Here is a 17,119-nt window from a genome sequence, read left to right on the forward strand (position 1 = left end):
ATGCTTCTTGCTGCCCATTCCTGAGTCAGCATCCTATAGAACAAACATACATAGAATGCCGTCGTTGAGTTGCTTTTTTTTGGAACTAGCAAACTGTGTACGTGCTTTGAAGCGAAAGATGATACCAACCATCATTCACAACGCTTGACACACCACTACATCGCTATTGTGCAAAGTTCCTGTATTTACTGTATTGGATCCTACATTCTACTGAATGCACGAAATTATCTCAGACGGTAGCAATTAAAGTTTTTCATTAATCAATTATGTGTCCGCTATTGTAAACATTTGTATTTTCTCAAAATAACTAAGTATTTGTAAGTGACCAATTCCATTGTCAAAAACTTTTTCTCAAAGATGCTTAGCTTCTTTAGTACGAATTAACGTACCGTGCCTCATCTAGAGTTAGGTGGAATATCGGATTTAAGGGGACCGCGTGTACAAGTCTGATTGCTACCTGCACGTGGTGAGCCTGCTTTCACTAAACGCAATCAGGCATTCGAGTGTACGTGATGTGATCGTACGAGCTATATAACCCGCACTGATATGTTGCGAAAGATTCCCGTACATTGCAAAATGTTGCTGTCATCCAGCACATCGCCGAAGCCGTGAAAGGTCAACTGCCTGAAAGAGCATGGAATCTTTGGCAACAATCATTCGTTTCGTAACGCTGAACTGTGGTTCATTCTTCAACTGAACGAACTTCAGCAAGCCGCCCTGTCTAAACTTCTGGGATATCTCTGTGTGAGTCTGCTGCGCTTCAGAAAACGCGCATTAGAGATCGACCCGCCATCGGTGTCAGGGACTACACTATCTACTGCGGCGATGCTGATGAAAAGAAATGGCTGCGCGATAAATGTGAGGAACGACTACAACAACCCTGTGGAGGGATTTGGCTCAGCGTCGTCCAGATGCATTTTCGTACGACTGCGGGATCGCAGAGAATGTAAACTCCGGATCGTAAGTGCCCACGCACCTACGGGAACCGCTGAAGAGAACAAAAGGGACGCTTTCTGTTATAAAGCCAACGCGTTGATATCTGAAATACCCAGGCAGCAAGTGGTAATTGTCGAAACCGACGCAAACGCGAAGATGGGACTGTGGCAACGATGTTATGTAGTAGGAAATTGGTATTATTCAGTGTAAGTTCAAAGTTGGATAACGATAACCTTCTGGTCGACTTATAGGAGCAGACGGACCTCATAAACTTTCCTCGTTTTGGAGCTGTCAAACTACAGCTCGACTACGCCTTGAAGAGGAACATTCCTCAGTTGGATATTTGGAAATCTAGAGCTGCTTGGAACTTCGCTTTCGATTCTGGTCAGTTTTTCTCAGCTTCAGAATACGGTTCCAAAGAAGAAACCAGAGAGTTCTTCTTTGACCGAGGATGGACACAGCAGTCCTGAAAGATGAAAAGTGCAAAAGGAGATTCCGCCAACTTGTGTCTATTAATGTTGGAGTACGGACCAAGAAACCTTACCATGCAGACTTCTTCACAAACTGTGTTGAAGACAAGGGAAAAAACTCTCGTTTCTAGAGTCGAGGAAGAAGTTCGCTTTTGTTTGTGCGGAAACAAAATCCACAGATAATTCTACATGTGCCAACCGCAGTACTGGTGATTTCAACCAGGAGAAACGTCGTCAGCAGCAAGACTGCAAAAACGAATTGATATTAAGAGCAAAGAAGTTTGAAAGGACATGGCAGGACATGAACCCGAAGAAAGCTTATGGTGCACATAGAGATTACACCAGCAAAATGTAACGACGCTCTTCACTCCTCATCACTGCTGATGAAGTTGCTGTCGGAATTGCTTCCAATTTGGAGTGATCACTTTAACACTTTGCAGAACCGGCAAATGCCATCACCTCTTGAGCTTGAGCATGTCTAGCGACCGTCATGGATCGACGGAGTCGGAGGTTCTGCTCTATGTTCAAAAATTGAATAGTGGAAAGTCTGGTGGAGACGACGGAATTAGTGCTCAAGTGCCGAAATCTTTTTCTATATGTGGATTTGTGAACTAGCGAAGATCATCCGTTCATTATGGACCGACGAAAGGATACCTGACTAGTGGAGACACGTTGTCACAATTTCTCTCCACAAGAAATTATCCGTACAAGGTTTAGGAGGGGATTATCCTAGACCGTCATACTAAACATCGCGAAGAAATAATGCGCGTTGAGCAAACTGGCTTTTTCCCGGCCCCTCCTCCCCCCCCCCCCCCGGGTTTTAAAAAATTCCCCATTAAAAGGGGGGGTTTTTAAAATTTTTTAAAACTTTATAAAAAAAAAACTTTAATTTTTTAACCCCCCACCCCCAAAAAAAAAAAAAAAGGGGGGGGATTTGAAAAATTTAACCCGGAAAAAAAGGGGGAAGGGGGAAAAAAAAACCGGGGGGGGGTTTTTTCTAAAGGGGGTGGTCGAAGAAGAAAAACAAAAAAAAAAAAAAAAAAAAAAAAAAAAAAAAAAAAGGGGGGGTTTTTTTATTTTATTTACCATTTTTTTTTTTTTTTTTTTTTTTTTTTTTTTTTTTGTGGGGGGGGGGGGTGTTTTTTTTTTTTTTTCTTTTTTTTTTTTTTCGGACGTGTCAAGAACGATAACGCGCGTTGAGGCAAACTGTTTGGGTTTTTGCAGGTATGAAATGATTTATGGGAAGTTTGGGGAAGACGACATATCTGTTGGGGAATAGTGAGACGGCAAAACGGGTTTGAATAGTTATTGGGTTTGTTCCTTGGGATTTTTATTGAGTATTGTGTATGGTTGTGTTGTATGTATAAAAATATTAGTAATATAGTGGAACATTTTCCTACATTTATATTTTATTACTTTCCTTCTCTTCTTACTATATTCATATATATTCTATTATTCTTTATATTTTATTATGTATTTGTTTCTAAGCGCCAGTCAAAGAATCTTGAGAAGAGTGACTTTGCATTTTTAATCTATGCGTAAAGAATTACCGATGTTTTAAATATTTTGAGGGCACAAACGTTTCAGTTGATATGTGACCGTGAGAAATCCATGTTATATATCTTGTATGGTTGCATGGCGAATGTCCAAAAGGGTTAAGAGGGCAATAGTTCGCAGGCTACAATAAGACTCATTAGTTTGTCCAGAAATGATCTCTCAGAATACATGCTCTAGAATCAGGTATGAGCTTAGGGAGACATGATTCCATACATAGCTACGGAATCATGTCTGCCTAAGCTCATACCTGATTCTAGAGGATGTTTCCTTGGCAGAAAAGAAAAGAAACGTTTTGACGAGAGTATGTCACTCAGAAGGTGATAGATCACAAAAATAAGTGTCTGTAAGGAAGAAAAATAGAATAGCTAACTCCAGCAATTTTGAATATCATTAGCAATGGTGGGTTTCAATAAAATTGTAATTTGAGTCAAAATGTGATGAATGAAGTGTTCTTCTAGTGGAAAATTGTCGAGTTATGAGCCATTTGGGAACCTGTTTCCTATACTGGTACTTTAATTGAACTGTTATGTACAGAAAAACGACAGTTTCATACAGTCGCGGTATAGGTAGCAAACCCTGCGGCCTTCTCCCGCTGAATTTGCTTTGGGTGGCTCTGTTAACGATCATTAATAAGTGATTTCTTTGATAAAAGTCCTTTTTTGGAATATTCAAATCCGAAGCGATGAATACGGTAATAGCTCCAGGAGGGAGTGTGAGTGTGTCAAACAGCGCAGAAGCATGCGTTCGTTGCAGCACACGCGACCCTCTCAGGCGGTTGAACGTATTCGGGACCGAATGTAAATAAGAAGGTCAACCGCCCCCTTCAAAAAAAAAATCCACAGTTAACATCTTGGCTACAGCTCCGAAAAATCAATAAAGTGCTATATATTCAACATGCCAAGATTCAGGAATAGTCGGACATGGCTAAAAAACTGTTCCCTTCACGGTGTGGATACCAGTCAGAACTTTTAGAGAGGCATTTGGAACATCGAATGATCAATTCTTAGCATTTGAATACTAAACACGAATAGTAGGATAAATAACAATAGGTAAGGAGCCAAGATCTTGGCTGCGGGTCAAGCAAGTAAAAAAAAAAGAATAAGTTTTTTTGAGGGGAGGGGAGGGCGGTGTGGTGTCCTTCCCTTTAGAAGGGTAGATAGGGAGATTCTTGAAAATTTTCTCTACTATTCACAATAAAACATCAATTATCGAATGTGTTTGACAAAAGGATAAAGGACAAAGTGGCTGGCGTTAATCAATCCGCTCGGGACCCGCGCCACCACGTTCACTTCAATTCAGAATCGTTTGAGGTTTACGAACGTGTAACTGGCCTATACAATGACTTGCTCGAGCTAGCCGATGTGTCAAGCCAGTGTTTTTATCCTCCCAGACACGTCTGGTACCAATTTATCGACTCCGGAGGTCGATGAAAGGCTTGATGAACACTGGGGCGGACTCGAACCTCCGATCGATCGTGCAGACGGCAGAATCTCTTGCCGGCTGTGCTACACACGTCCTCACGAATATGATCGGTACCGGTAGATAACAGCTCGAAGAATAGCGGAAAAAGACATATCTTCGATATTGCTAACACATAGCATTTTGTTTTATAATTTTCTGGAATTGAATTTCGATCACCCTCTTTAGTTAAGACTATGACTGGAGGTCAACGTTCACTAATCCTATGTTGATGGGCTTGTTATAAAAAGGCTTTGAAACGAAAAAAAAAATCAGAGCGATGAATAGTGCTCTTGCGTTCATTTGGACTACATCCTCATAATGTGTAAGGGGATTTTGGTCAATAGAAATTGAACAGAATTGGAATAGAGGATTTTTGCACAAAGCTGTTTATTGGTGAAGGAAATAAGGATAATACAATTATTTTATGTTTATGTTGTAGAATTGATTTTCCGACTAAAAGGATCCTTTTTGTCACAATCTTATTTTTTTTAAAGAAAGGTAGTTCCAACTAATACACAGTTTAATTTCAGAATTTTTTTCAGACGAAAAAAAAAACTGAGGGATAAGATAGTTGTATTGTCATGAAGTTCTGTTCAGAGTTCTACTAATGAAAAAGTAGTACTTCATAGCGATATCGATTTTTTTCTTAACAAAATACGCCCTAAAGTTGCTTGTGAAACATGTCTTGTTCCAGCGCGACATCCGCTATTTGTATACCTACGTCACGGTTTTTTTTTCTCGGTGTAATCGCTCTAGTATTAGGTCAAATCTAAAGAGTACAACTTCCAAACCATTATGTTGGGTCGGTGCATAATTTTTCAACGTTTTTCATCGTTCTGAATCTGGCTCTTTAGAAATTTGAACTGTTAAATTGCAGGTTTGAACTTTTTTGTAATTGGTCCGGAATCAATCAATAAATAAGGTGGTAATTTGTATAATTTACAATAACTCTATGATGAAAAGAAAGGCAGCAAATTTCAATGCATTGAGTTCGTCATGCCAACCTAGAACAGTAACGGTGTTTGAATTATTCAATGTGAAGGGAATTCAACGCATATTGTCCGAGAGCAATGGAAACAGATAAACAAAAAAGAAACCTAGGATTTTGGCCAAAAAAGGGAATTCCGATATGTGGAGAATGGAACAACAAAAATATGGGATGTTATTGAGTAATAAATAATAATAATAATAATAATAATAATAATAATAATAATAATAATAATAATAATAATAATAATAATAATAATAATAATAATAATAAGATGCATTTATGTCTAAGAGGTGCTGTTACCAGGTTACCGAATTACCTAGTTCAGCGTCAACATACAAGGTCCTGTAAGGAATTACGCACATAGTAGAGCCTCAACTGTTTATCAATAAACAACACATTTGGGAGGAGAGGAATTGAAGGAATTATTGCTTAAAGAGAAGAACTGTGACACAATATTAATCAATAATTTGAGTTTGAAAAATTCAAAAAAGTCAAATACTCTGCAAAAACGTGAAGAACCGAGAATCATGCAAGCAAATTCGCCCTTAAATCAAAAAAAAAATTGACAATAGAATGTGCGTACGGTTTTAGCACTAGAAAATATGTATGATATGATGAGCAGCAGGATGAATAGCTGAAGGATTATGATCACATATTTTATTATTTATGTATGAAATAATTTATATAATAACTATATTCCTTAAATTTCCAATTTCAGATGATTTGGATGATGATGTACGTTCGAATGGAATGGCAAAAGATACAGTCGTCGAGAACGTTCCAATTATAAAAGCGGATGAAAGAGAAACTTGGTCGACAAAGGTGAACTCAATGGATTAGATCAACACGGATTCTCGATAGATCAACGTGGATTCAATCCCTTTCGCATACAACTTTTTTTTGCCAAGTTTTCTGCAATTTTGGATGAAAAGTCTGTTTATCTTTATCATTTCAGGTCGATTTCCTTCTCTCTGTGATTGGTTTCGCAGTTGATCTGGCGAATATATGGCGATTTCCATATTTATGCTTCAAAAACGGTGGAGGTATGAGGTCTATTACTGTTAGGAGCTGTACAATAACTAACTGGGTCGTAATCACGGAATCCACTTAACTTATGATCTCTACGAAGATATTTAAAAACTTTCTGAAAACAATGCGTTCTTTTTTAAAAAAAAAATATCTAGAATAGTTTGAAACAACACCATCTATTCATCTAAGACAGAAAGTCCGAGCCGTAATGGATATTAACTGGGCCGTATTCATGGAATCTATCCGAGTTATGAACCCTATAAAGATATTTACAAATTTCCTCTAAATAATGTGTTTTCTTGAGGGTAAAAACAAACTTCTTTCTAGCCACGTCATCAGTTAAATAATTATTTAAAACATTATTTATCAGTAATTTAGACTGCAATGCAGTTATGTACATTTATTCGCTCATCACATAAACAATTATACTGTATAATTCGGATTATTATACATAAAACAATTTAGAAAAAAATTAAAATTAAAATTAAAATATTAGAATTGGAAATTTATGAAAATTTGATTGAATAATAAGTTGTGGTCGTGTATCCTAAACTTTTTCCACTTCTAAAAATTGAAATTAAAAAAGTTTCTTCTAAGTTTCTAATCTACGTACTCTTCTTTATTTTCTATAGTCCTCATCCATCTCTTTTCCAGTGGATTTTTACTTCCTCCATGTTTCACCATCCAAAAATCCATAACAGAAAATATTTATTACTCATTGGAATTGAATTTCTGGAATAAAATGAAAAGTTATGGACGAAAACAGGAAAATAAGTGGAATAAAATTAGTTTTTCCTAAAAATGCATTTCCAGAGAAAAAAAGTAAATCACCCCCGTATGATCTATTTCAGACGATTTCAGGTGTATTTTTAATACCATACACATTAATGGTGTTATTAGCGGGCATTCCACTTTTCTATATGGAACTCTCATTAGGACAATACTATCGTAAAGGAGCAATAACTACATGGGGACGTATTTGTCCACTATTTAAAGGTACGTTTCAATTTCGTTAGGGAAATAAATAATAAACAACGAAAATTGTTTAGTTTAGATTAGTAAAATCACAAAAAGAGTTGTGATTTTTTTAAAATCTAAAATAAATATTAGACATTTGGTGGCGGCCAGTGGTGGCCCTGGATTGTTCAGCTTAAATAGTTAACCTTGCATAATTCCAATTAACTCTTCATGAGTTATTTTACACGGTTTTTTTACCGTACTAAAAGAGTGAAATGTGTGTTTTCGCTTGGAGTGGCCAGTTTTGAACAGAAATCGTGGACGACATGATTTTAAAAGGCTTTTTTTAATAACAGAATAATCCTTGTGAAAATGGAAGCCAAAAACAAGACTTTTTGCACTATTTCCTCTACCACCTCCTCAATTTTTCTTCACTTTTCCTTTTTTTTCATACACATGACGTTCTAGATCTCTGCGTCCATCTTATACATAAACTATCCATTTTATTGGTTTTGTTTTTATTTGAAGGAATTGGCTACTGTGTGATTATGATCGCTTTCTACACGGATTTCTTCTACAATGTCGTCATCGCATGGGGATTACACTATTTGTACGCGTCGTTTACAACTAATTTACCGTGGGCCAGTTGCAATAACTCCTATAACAGCCCTGCATGCTATGAACCACAGTAAGATTTTAGAGGAATCTGTTTATGTTTGTAAAATAAAGCCTCAGACGTGACTGCGATTCTGTATGAGCTTTTTTTCTCTTAGAAATCACGGAATTTCTCAAACTGTCAGTATGTGTTTTGATTAATTAAAGTTGAACGCTGAGAAATTGCTGGGCTTCCACTTTAAAAAATCGCGCTCTTGAAATTGAGGCGTTAAAATAAATTATAGCCAATATTTATGGTTCCGGTATTGGTGACATTGGCTTTCTAACATATCTTATATATATATTTTAGGTCTCGTGCTAACTTTTTTGATATCTTTTCCTACCGGTAGGCAGATGAATAACCGTAGAATTTGAAATGACGGGGACCTTTTATCGCATTTCCCCATATATTGGAACCTACTTCATTGGTTGAAATTAACTGAAAAAATCATTTTTCAGTTAAATTTAACCAAAACTTTAACTGAAAAAAATCATTTTTTCAGTTGGAGTGATGGATCATCACATTGTCGGCCACCAGTTCAGGATGAATCATCAAGAATTTCTGCAGCAGAAGAATATTTCTAGTGAGTAGAAATGCTTCGTTTTTGTTATATGCTTTCCTATTCTTTAATTTTTTGTTGTACGGAGTAATATTGATTACTTTTTCAGCAAAGGTTTTCTTGGCCTACATGCTCCCGGCGACACCACATCCCACGTCGCTAGAGGTCTCGATGACTTGGGTGATATGAACTGGCATATAGCAGTAAGTGATGACCTACTTACATAGAAGGACGGGAATTTTGCTTCAAATCACCTTGATCACCTTGCGCCCAGTGGGATACGAAGAGCATCATAATTTTCTTTGAAGGACTTCGTGAAGAAATCTGACCATCGGGTCGGCTGTCTTCTTGTAGTGCGCTTAATATCGCGAGGAACCCAGTCGCTCACGGTACTGATCCAACGGCTGTCGTTAAGGCGCATCACGTGTCCGGTGCACCTTATTTTACTTTCATTGACAAACGCCGCGGCGTCTCTAATCTTCGATCGTTGACGTAGGAGAGATCTCCGAATCCCTAATTTGCGTGAAGCGGGGTACTCCTACTTCACCGCGTTTTCTTCCTGCTTGCGAAATGCCCGTGTTTCCGAAGCACAGTAAGAAACAGGAAGCACGGTGGTGTTGAAGAGGTGCGCACGGAGCCGGATGTTCCTGGTCTTCTTCACTACATCCTCGATGCTTTTGTACGCTTTCCGATCCGCTCGTCTCCTCCTGCCCAGCTCGGGGATCAGATCGTCCATCATGTTCAATTCCCGACCCAGATAAACGTAGCTGGTGCATTCAGACATGTTCGTTCCGTTGAGCGTAGTTGGGGCATCCGAGACCCATCCGTTGCGCATGAACATCGTCTTTTGCAGATTCAGCTGAAGACCGATGCATCCACATGTTTCGTCGAATTCGGTGAGCATTCGTTCCGCTTGGCTGATGCTAGGTGTTAACAGTACGATGTCATCAGCAAAGCGCAAGTGGTGTAGCTGCCGACCATCAAACTTCACTCCCATGTGGTCCCATTCAAACTTTCCCTTTACTTTCTCGACGGTGGCTGTGAATATTTTTGGTGAGATTGTATCACCCTGTCGGACCCCCCTCTTCACGTCAATGATGATGTTCTTGTAGAATGGCGAAATTCCGGTCGTGAAGTTACTGTACAACTCTCGAAGTACCTTTATATACTGAGTAGGGACGCCTTGGTTGTCCAAGGCTTCCACGACCGCTTTCTTCACAAATTGTTCAAATTAAATTCCATGAGAATATGATTGTGCATATATAGAAGGTACTAATAACAATGAAGTGATCACGTTAATTAGTCAATTAACTACACAACAGAAGTAATTCTCTGCCAAATTGTTATTGATATGAAATGATTGAGCGTGAACCGATATAATTGTAAAAAAGAATTGACAGAGAAACGGTCGTCGAGGATTTGAGACCGCTCTAATGCCAACCAACCCTTTCATCCCTTCGGGGTCGATAAGTTGCTGCCAGGCTTGCTGCGAGGAGAAGAACACTGACTTGATCATCGGCTTGCTTCCGCATGTCATTGTATAGGCCAACCCGCGTTCAAAACCTTCAACGATTAGGAATTACGCCGGCACACCCTAAATGGATTGATTTGCCAGAGCCTTCAAAATTTCTTATTCGATTGATTTCTTTGGTTTTTCGGATCACGTTGGTTTCACTTCATTTAGGCTACGGCACGAGTGCTTTACGTCAAAAGCAAATATGTGCATGTCCCAAAATATACCTATAAATATGTGTTTTGTAGTAGAGAGGTCATTGCACATTATCAATAAAGAACGCAACGATAATAGACGATTAGTTGTCCATGTTCGACTGTCTTTGAATCTCGGCATGTTGAAACGTAGTGTTTAATCGATTGAATGAATTTTTAATTGAGTTTGCCTACCGTTTGGACGCATTCTGTAGGGTGAGGAGGCGCTTGAGGGGATAAATCACTAATGGCTTTGAATTTTCCAGGCTCTGACGAAGGCGATAACGCCGAAACGTTAGCCATTGTTTAATAAAGACGATCAGTACCAATCTTGGCTACAGCTCAAGGAAATCAATTAAAAAGACGATTAGTTATTTAGAGGTTTACTGATCATACAATAACTTGAAATTCGACCGTTTCAGAGCTGAGAGAAAGGTTTTTAGAGTCTTCCTATAAGAATTTGTTCAAAAAATGAAGGCATTCGAAAAGGTTTGGCACTTTTATCCTTTGTAATACTCATCGATTTTCCTTCTACAGATCTGTTTGGCGGTTGTCTACTTGATTTGCTATTTTTCGCTCTGGAAAGGGATTGGAATGAGTGGAAAGGTAAGTGGGTCATATCTTTAAAATTGAATAAATTGCTAGGATGACGATCTATTCGCATTGAAAAGGGTGGAGAAGAATTATAGAAATTTTCTTTACTAATATTTTTTTGTGGGTGGTTCTCTTTGTTGGTATGCAATGGAAATGAGCATTATTAAGTAAACTTATTAAGTTATTTATTATCATTTTTTAATCAAAGGAGTTATTTGCTACAAGTTGTAATTACAGGTTGTATGGTTCACAGCTCTTTTTCCGTATGTTGTGCTTGGCGTTCTATTCATTCGTGGTATAACTTTGCCTGGATCGGAAATGGGAATTGACTACTATCTTAGGCCTAAAATAGAAATGCTCAAGGTTTGGCTATATTTTCAAATTTTCCTTTAAAGACTTCACGTTACAACGTAAGCAATTCTAGCGAAGACCTCCATTTTGTAAGTCAGAGAAGCCATTCAGAATTCTAAGCAATTCGAAAAAGAAAACCATTCTGATTAATTTATTCTCAGTTTATTTTATTTATTATTTACTTCAAATACACATTCACTGTATTTTTATAACATTCATTCTCATTCTCCAAATTACTATCTACCCCGTTTTATTCGGATCGCTGCTCTGAAAAACAGGTCAATAATCTTGGTATGGAGTATACAAAGTTTCTTGAAGAAAAAAAACTCAGGCTAATGAAAATTTTACTTCAAGAGTTTGTAACCTCACTAATAGAAAATATAATATTGTTGTATTATGTGTGTATATTTATTATAAATATTTGTTGTGGTATTTTTTCTATAGTGCCTATTTAATAGTTTTGATCTGCCGATTCCACTTTAAAGGCATCACCCCACGAATTTGGTGTGGTATGGATTTTCGTTGGACTATACCTATGTAGGATCGTAGATTATGCATAGAGGGATGGTTCCGCTCATCCCTCCCTCCCTCACTAATAACAGACGGTTTCAGAATGCGATGCTCTACGACGTCCTCTATTACAATGCGCCACCCTCGCGTCCCGCCCCAGCCCGCGATTCGTCGAAAATTTATTCGGACGCCTCGATAGGCTCCTTCATTTAATTCGACGAATTGTAGGCGGGGGTGGGACGCAAGGGTGGCGCGTTGCAATAGAGGACGTCGTAAGGAACCGTATTCCGAAGCTGTCTGTTTACAGGGAGGGATGAACGGAATCATCCCTGTATTCATAATCCACGACCCAATATAGGAATACTCCAACGCCAGATTCGTGGGGTGATGCCTTTAAACGCTAGTAAGTTTGCTGCCAATCACTCAAACTAATATGTTTGATCAATCGATACGTCCGAATACTATTTCTGATCACTTCTTCGTTGCAGAAACCATCTGTTTGGCAGGATGCTGCCACACAAGTTTTCTTCTCTCTTGGTCCTGGATTTGGTGTTCTTATGGCCTATTCTTCGTACAACAATTTCAACAACAACGTTTACCTGTAGATATTTACTATAGCTATAGGGAAAGATTAGTTGTTGATTGTATTTTGATAAGGAAATTTCAGTGATGCTCTCATCACGAGTGCAATCAACTGTGCAACAAGTTTCCTCTCAGGATTCGTCATCTTTTCGGTATCACTGACCTCAAATGCATCGTAGATAGCGAACGTATCTTTGAAAAATACTTATGATGAGAGATTCTCCTCATTTTGAGGTCCTTGGCTACATGTCCTGCAAAAGCGGTAAGCCAATCGATTCAGTCGCTCAAGAAGGACCAGGTCTCGTGTTTGTGGTGTATCCGGAAGCGTTGGCTACTATGCCATGGGCACCAGGATGGTCGGTACTATTCTTCCTCATGCTAATGACGTTGGGACTCGACAGTTCTGTGAGTTATACTGTATTACTATTGCATTGTATATGTGCATAGTCCTGCTTTTGTGGAACGCGGTGGACGAGAAGCTGGCATTCCTTTGAGAAGCACGAAATAACTCCGCCACGAACACCTTGAGAAACTGTTTTTTGCCAATATTTACACATTTTGTTGCTCCTAAATGTTTTGTTGTTTTCCTGGTAAGAGAAAGGACAACAAGGAAAGAAAATGCGAAATAATTACGCCTGCTGGATGCTAGTGGCATTGAAGCATGTTCGTGATAGCAATGTTCAGGGAAATTTCCGATATTAGATTTTTCTTCACTGGATAGGACCCAATTCATAAGTATTGCAACGAAAATGCGGAAATACGCATTTTCGTTGCAATACTTATGAATTGGGAACAACACAATACAAATCCAGGATTTGAAAGTATCTGGAGGATCAGAAGCATCAGTTCATCCAACGAGACAACTCTGTACATCTGTGCAAGTGACGAAATGTGACCATTTAAAGAAAATTCCACCACTCGTACGAGATTATGTAGTGCTCGATCTCGTCAGTTATGGGTGTAAAGAGTTGCATCGTCGGGTGAACAGATACAATCAGTGCTGCTGATGCCTCTTATTTCTGGATTTGCACACCTCTAAGACGTACTGGGTGCTGAGTTTCTTTGCGCGGATCCCTAAGTTTGATAATTATCTGGTGTTCACCTACCCTGTCCGCGAGCGAATCCTGAAAACTAAGTCTATAACCCATCAGTGGAAATTGGAATATTGGAAAATTATCCGAACCCAGCTTTTAACTCTTCTTTTTTCGTTGAATTAGCATGTACTGTGGACAATTGAGGAAAGTATTGCGATCCCTTCTTCTTAAAGTTATAGTGTCATATCCATTTTTGAACCCCAATCGGATAAGAGCACAACACTGAGAAGAATAGTGGAAAATCCATAATATCGCGATTTTTTTCTCATAATTGAAATAATTCCAGTTTGGTGGATCAGAGGCGATCATCACAGCGTTATCAGACGAATTTCCTACAATCAAACGCAATCGTGAAATCTTCATAGCGTGCCTCTTTTCATTTTATATGCTCGTCGGGTTTTTTATATGTACGAATGTAAGTTCTTATATTTAATTTATTTTAGCCTGAATGTTATTTTTTTTTCTAAAAATTTCCATAGGGCGGCATACTTATTATGGAATGGTTGATCGTGTATGGTGTAACATGGAGTATATTAATCGCAGTATTTTGCGAAGCTATGGTCGTCGCCTATATATACGGTGAGGAATAGAAAAAAACTGTAGCCATACTGTAGACAAGGTTCCGTACCGTAATTTTTCAGGAATCAGTCAATTTGTACGCGATTTGAAAGAAATGCTTGGATTTGAGCCGGGAATCTATTGGAGGATATGTTGGATGTTTTTGGCGCCAGTATTTTTACTAGTAACAAATTTTTCTTATCTTTTTCGATTTACGTTGGACAAAAAGTTTTTCTGCTGGTTTATGAGCGGATTTAGATGATGATCCTATCGTCATTTATTCATTACCAACCGTTAACGTACCAAGATTACAAATTTTCACCGCTTGCTAACATTCTTGGCATATTTTTTGCCTTATCCGCTGCATCTGCTATACCTATTGTTGGTCTTTACAAATTCTACACAGCCAAAGGTAGTACCATACGAGAGGTAAGAGAATTTCATTGTTTTATTTTGTAGTTGCGGAGGAACAGCCATAAAATTTATCGTTCAAGGTTGAAAAGCTCAGGGAAACAATTGAAAAAGGGAAATTTTTGTTTCTTTTACAAAATCTCACAGAACTACCTGACCCTTCATTTGCAGTTTTGTTTACAAAGAGAAAATTCTTTGTTGAAAATTCCTGTAAAACTGAAGAGAAAGTGGTTTGTAGATAGTGGTTCCATGTATGTATGGTTGACACAAATCGATGTTTGCCTAATGGCAGTGTTTAGAGCAATAAAGACAAGTAAACAAACAAAGAGTAAATAAGTAAACAATCTCAAAATTTCAAAGGTTTCTAAAAAAAAGTCCTGTTAGTTTCTGTTCGCCGATCTAATTAAAGAATGATGTAGTAGGGTCAAAACGACATGAATCACGGCGCGAAGGAGTTAACGGAATCGGAATCGTGGTGGGACCATCGCGAACTACCGTGAGAAATGATGTCAGGTGACAGCAATGGTCCATTCTTGGTTCTGACTGCTACGCTCCACCGCACCGCTTCGAGCGCAGCCGTTTGTGCAACTGCATCGTGCTTCATGTCGTTTTGACCCTGCCATTCATTCGAAAGGTTGGGCGGTCCCGGAAAAATGTTTATTAGCTAAGAGTTGATTTTCACACTTTTATATAACAACGAATTTACGACTGGGACCTACGAATCTCATATGCATTTATTGATTTTTCAAGGAGAAAATTATCAAATTTTCTTTGTCGTCTTAGATCAGCGATTGTCCAGCTAGTCTTGTAGATTAGCGCAGAGCCTAATCTAATCCCAGCTTTTCCAGAAATTTCGACGAGTGGTGATGCCGTATCGAAGGCGACCATCGCAGCATGAATATGTTCCCATCGGACGACGACATTCATCCGATGTGATGTTATAGAGAAATTTTGATCTTTTTGATCTCTTTAGTTAACGATAGAGGGAATTTTTTTTTCGAAAAATTTTATTTCCAGCATGTTTCAGTTTTAAAATGCAATGAGAAATTAATCACACACAGTAGAGTAAACTCGTGTGAAAATACTATTATTTCTAAAAGCAAAGTGCGTCCATTGCTTTCACTTCCATTTCCGTCGAAATCGATATCGATATCGATATCGATATGTCGATCAATCTCTCGCTCTCGTATTGATTGATCTGATTATTTTATCGCTAGCTTTATGTCCAGTGTATATTGTATTGTATTGTGAATTTGTAACTATTATTTAAAACATACGTTGAATTTATTTAGAGCTTCATCGTAGTATATGTAGCATAGGATGTGGTTTTTTTTTGATAAAAATCGATTTTTATAGTTAAATCCACAGGAGTTTCTCCGTCCATAGTTTCGTTTTCAGATAAAAGAATAAATTTTATTTTGATTTTTGTGATTTTATTGTGGAGAAAATCGTTTCCGGGAAAAAATTGCCGTTTCCGATGGAATTTATGAGGCGAGGCGCACGGGGCAGCATAGGCGGGTTGATGTGTGAGACCAGGCCGGCTGGAATCACAGATGTTCCCGCTGGGTAAAGGAGTTCGAAGGTTGGTGGGTGGGGATTATCGATGTCCGTGGGGACCATGGAAAAGTCAGGATTCAGTTGTTATCAGAAGTTCGAAACCTTGAAAAGTTGCCTCGAACACTTGTTTAACATCGTTTCGTTTATTTATGAGCCCATAATTCACTTTACATATTAGATCCTGCGCGATTATCCAAAATTTTCGTTAGACATTGGAAGAGATTTTTATTTTTTGACTCCTAGGCCTTTTACTTTCGACCTCTTGCATTCCACTTGTGTTGTCTTGTCTCAATGGTAGAATTTTCGCACCAGCTCTTTTCCTTTTTTAAATAGTTCTATATCCTTTTTTTTCTTGTAGATATAACTTATTATTAGGTGCGTGACTACGCTTTTTCGCATACATCAAAATATCCGTGGTATTGTCGTCAATATGTTAAAGACAGCGATCTGGAAGATTCTCAGCGTTGTGCACTTTCCCTAGTTCATAGATATTGTAATGTACTTTTTATGGATGACGGCGAAAACGCGAAATATGAGCAAAAACAAATGAGCAAACATCATCTACAAGTCCAGAAATCAGAGGCTTCCGTCAGTTTGTTCGAATAGGCAGCTTTTTCCACCCATCTTAGTAACGAATTAAAAGCTCGTGAAATAGATTTTATCACAAATAATTTACAAAAATCGCTTCTTCCAACGATTTCAACATTGTTCCAATTTTTACGCATTCCACTCCTGTAGGTGAATCCTGAGAATGTAAAAGGTTTTGTGGAAAAATCAGAGATGTGCTCCCGTCACAAAAATTAGAGCTACCGGATCCTTTCCATCTAAATAAATCCACGAATGATGTCTTTAAATTGGCTACAAATGAATTTCTAGAATATAAAGTTTCATATTTATTTGTTTATTTGTTTATTTGTTCATTTATTATGCTCAGTGGTGTGCCAGAAGAATGTGGCAAGGATGAATACAAATAAACAACGGAAAATCCATCAACAAGAATAGAATAGAAGGATCTGTCCATATGAGGATCTCCCATCAGTAGCCGGGGAGGATGGTCATTTCTATTTTTATTCGAACCAAAGAATAGTGATTGGGGTTTAGACCTACTCCCTTTTTCGCATAGATTCACCCTCTTTTACT

The 17,119-nt window shown here is 38.2% G+C and overlaps 2 protein-coding genes across 4 annotated transcripts; one reads left to right on the forward strand and one right to left on the reverse strand.

The window, feature by feature from the left end:
* Positions 1-825: 825 nt before the first annotated feature.
* Positions 826-15,366, forward strand: RB195_008930 (uncharacterized protein; the record flags this gene model as incomplete). 3 transcript variants are annotated; one of them, XM_064195685.1, is made up of 17 exons in its annotated part: positions 826-1,119; positions 1,188-1,320; positions 1,538-1,729; positions 6,134-6,237; positions 6,371-6,458; positions 7,306-7,440; positions 7,930-8,089; positions 8,559-8,639; positions 8,725-8,818; positions 10,860-10,928; positions 11,154-11,279; positions 12,594-12,764; positions 13,740-13,868; positions 13,933-14,032; positions 14,095-14,195; positions 14,270-14,440; positions 15,271-15,366. In XM_064195685.1, the coding sequence occupies 17 exons, from the start codon at positions 826-828 to the stop codon at positions 15,364-15,366; spliced, it is 2,244 nt and encodes a 747-aa protein (XP_064046828.1). The 3 variants fall into 3 exon arrangements, with proteins under 3 accessions (XP_064046828.1, XP_064046829.1, XP_064046831.1); XM_064195684.1 differs by lacking the exons at positions 826-1,119; positions 1,188-1,320; positions 1,538-1,729; ... (4 more) ...; positions 8,559-8,639; positions 8,725-8,818 and adding exons at positions 10,794-10,811; positions 12,266-12,378; positions 12,445-12,511; positions 13,172-13,306; XM_064195683.1 differs by lacking the exons at positions 826-1,119; positions 1,188-1,320; positions 1,538-1,729; ... (7 more) ...; positions 14,270-14,440; positions 15,271-15,366 and adding an exon at positions 3,165-3,264 and having other exon boundaries at positions 8,725-8,842.
* On the reverse strand, positions 9,154-10,625 carry RB195_008931 (uncharacterized protein; the record flags this gene model as incomplete). The annotated part of the gene is made up of 2 exons (XM_064195686.1): positions 9,154-9,828; positions 10,518-10,625. 2 exons carry the CDS (start codon positions 10,623-10,625, stop codon positions 9,154-9,156), a joined length of 783 nt encoding a protein of 260 aa, XP_064046830.1.
* Positions 15,367-17,119: the final 1,753 nt, after the last annotated feature.

Source organism: Necator americanus, chromosome III, assembly GCF_031761385.1.
Source record: "Necator americanus strain Aroian chromosome III, whole genome shotgun sequence".
Taxonomy (NCBI): Eukaryota; Metazoa; Nematoda; class Chromadorea; order Rhabditida; family Ancylostomatidae; genus Necator; species Necator americanus.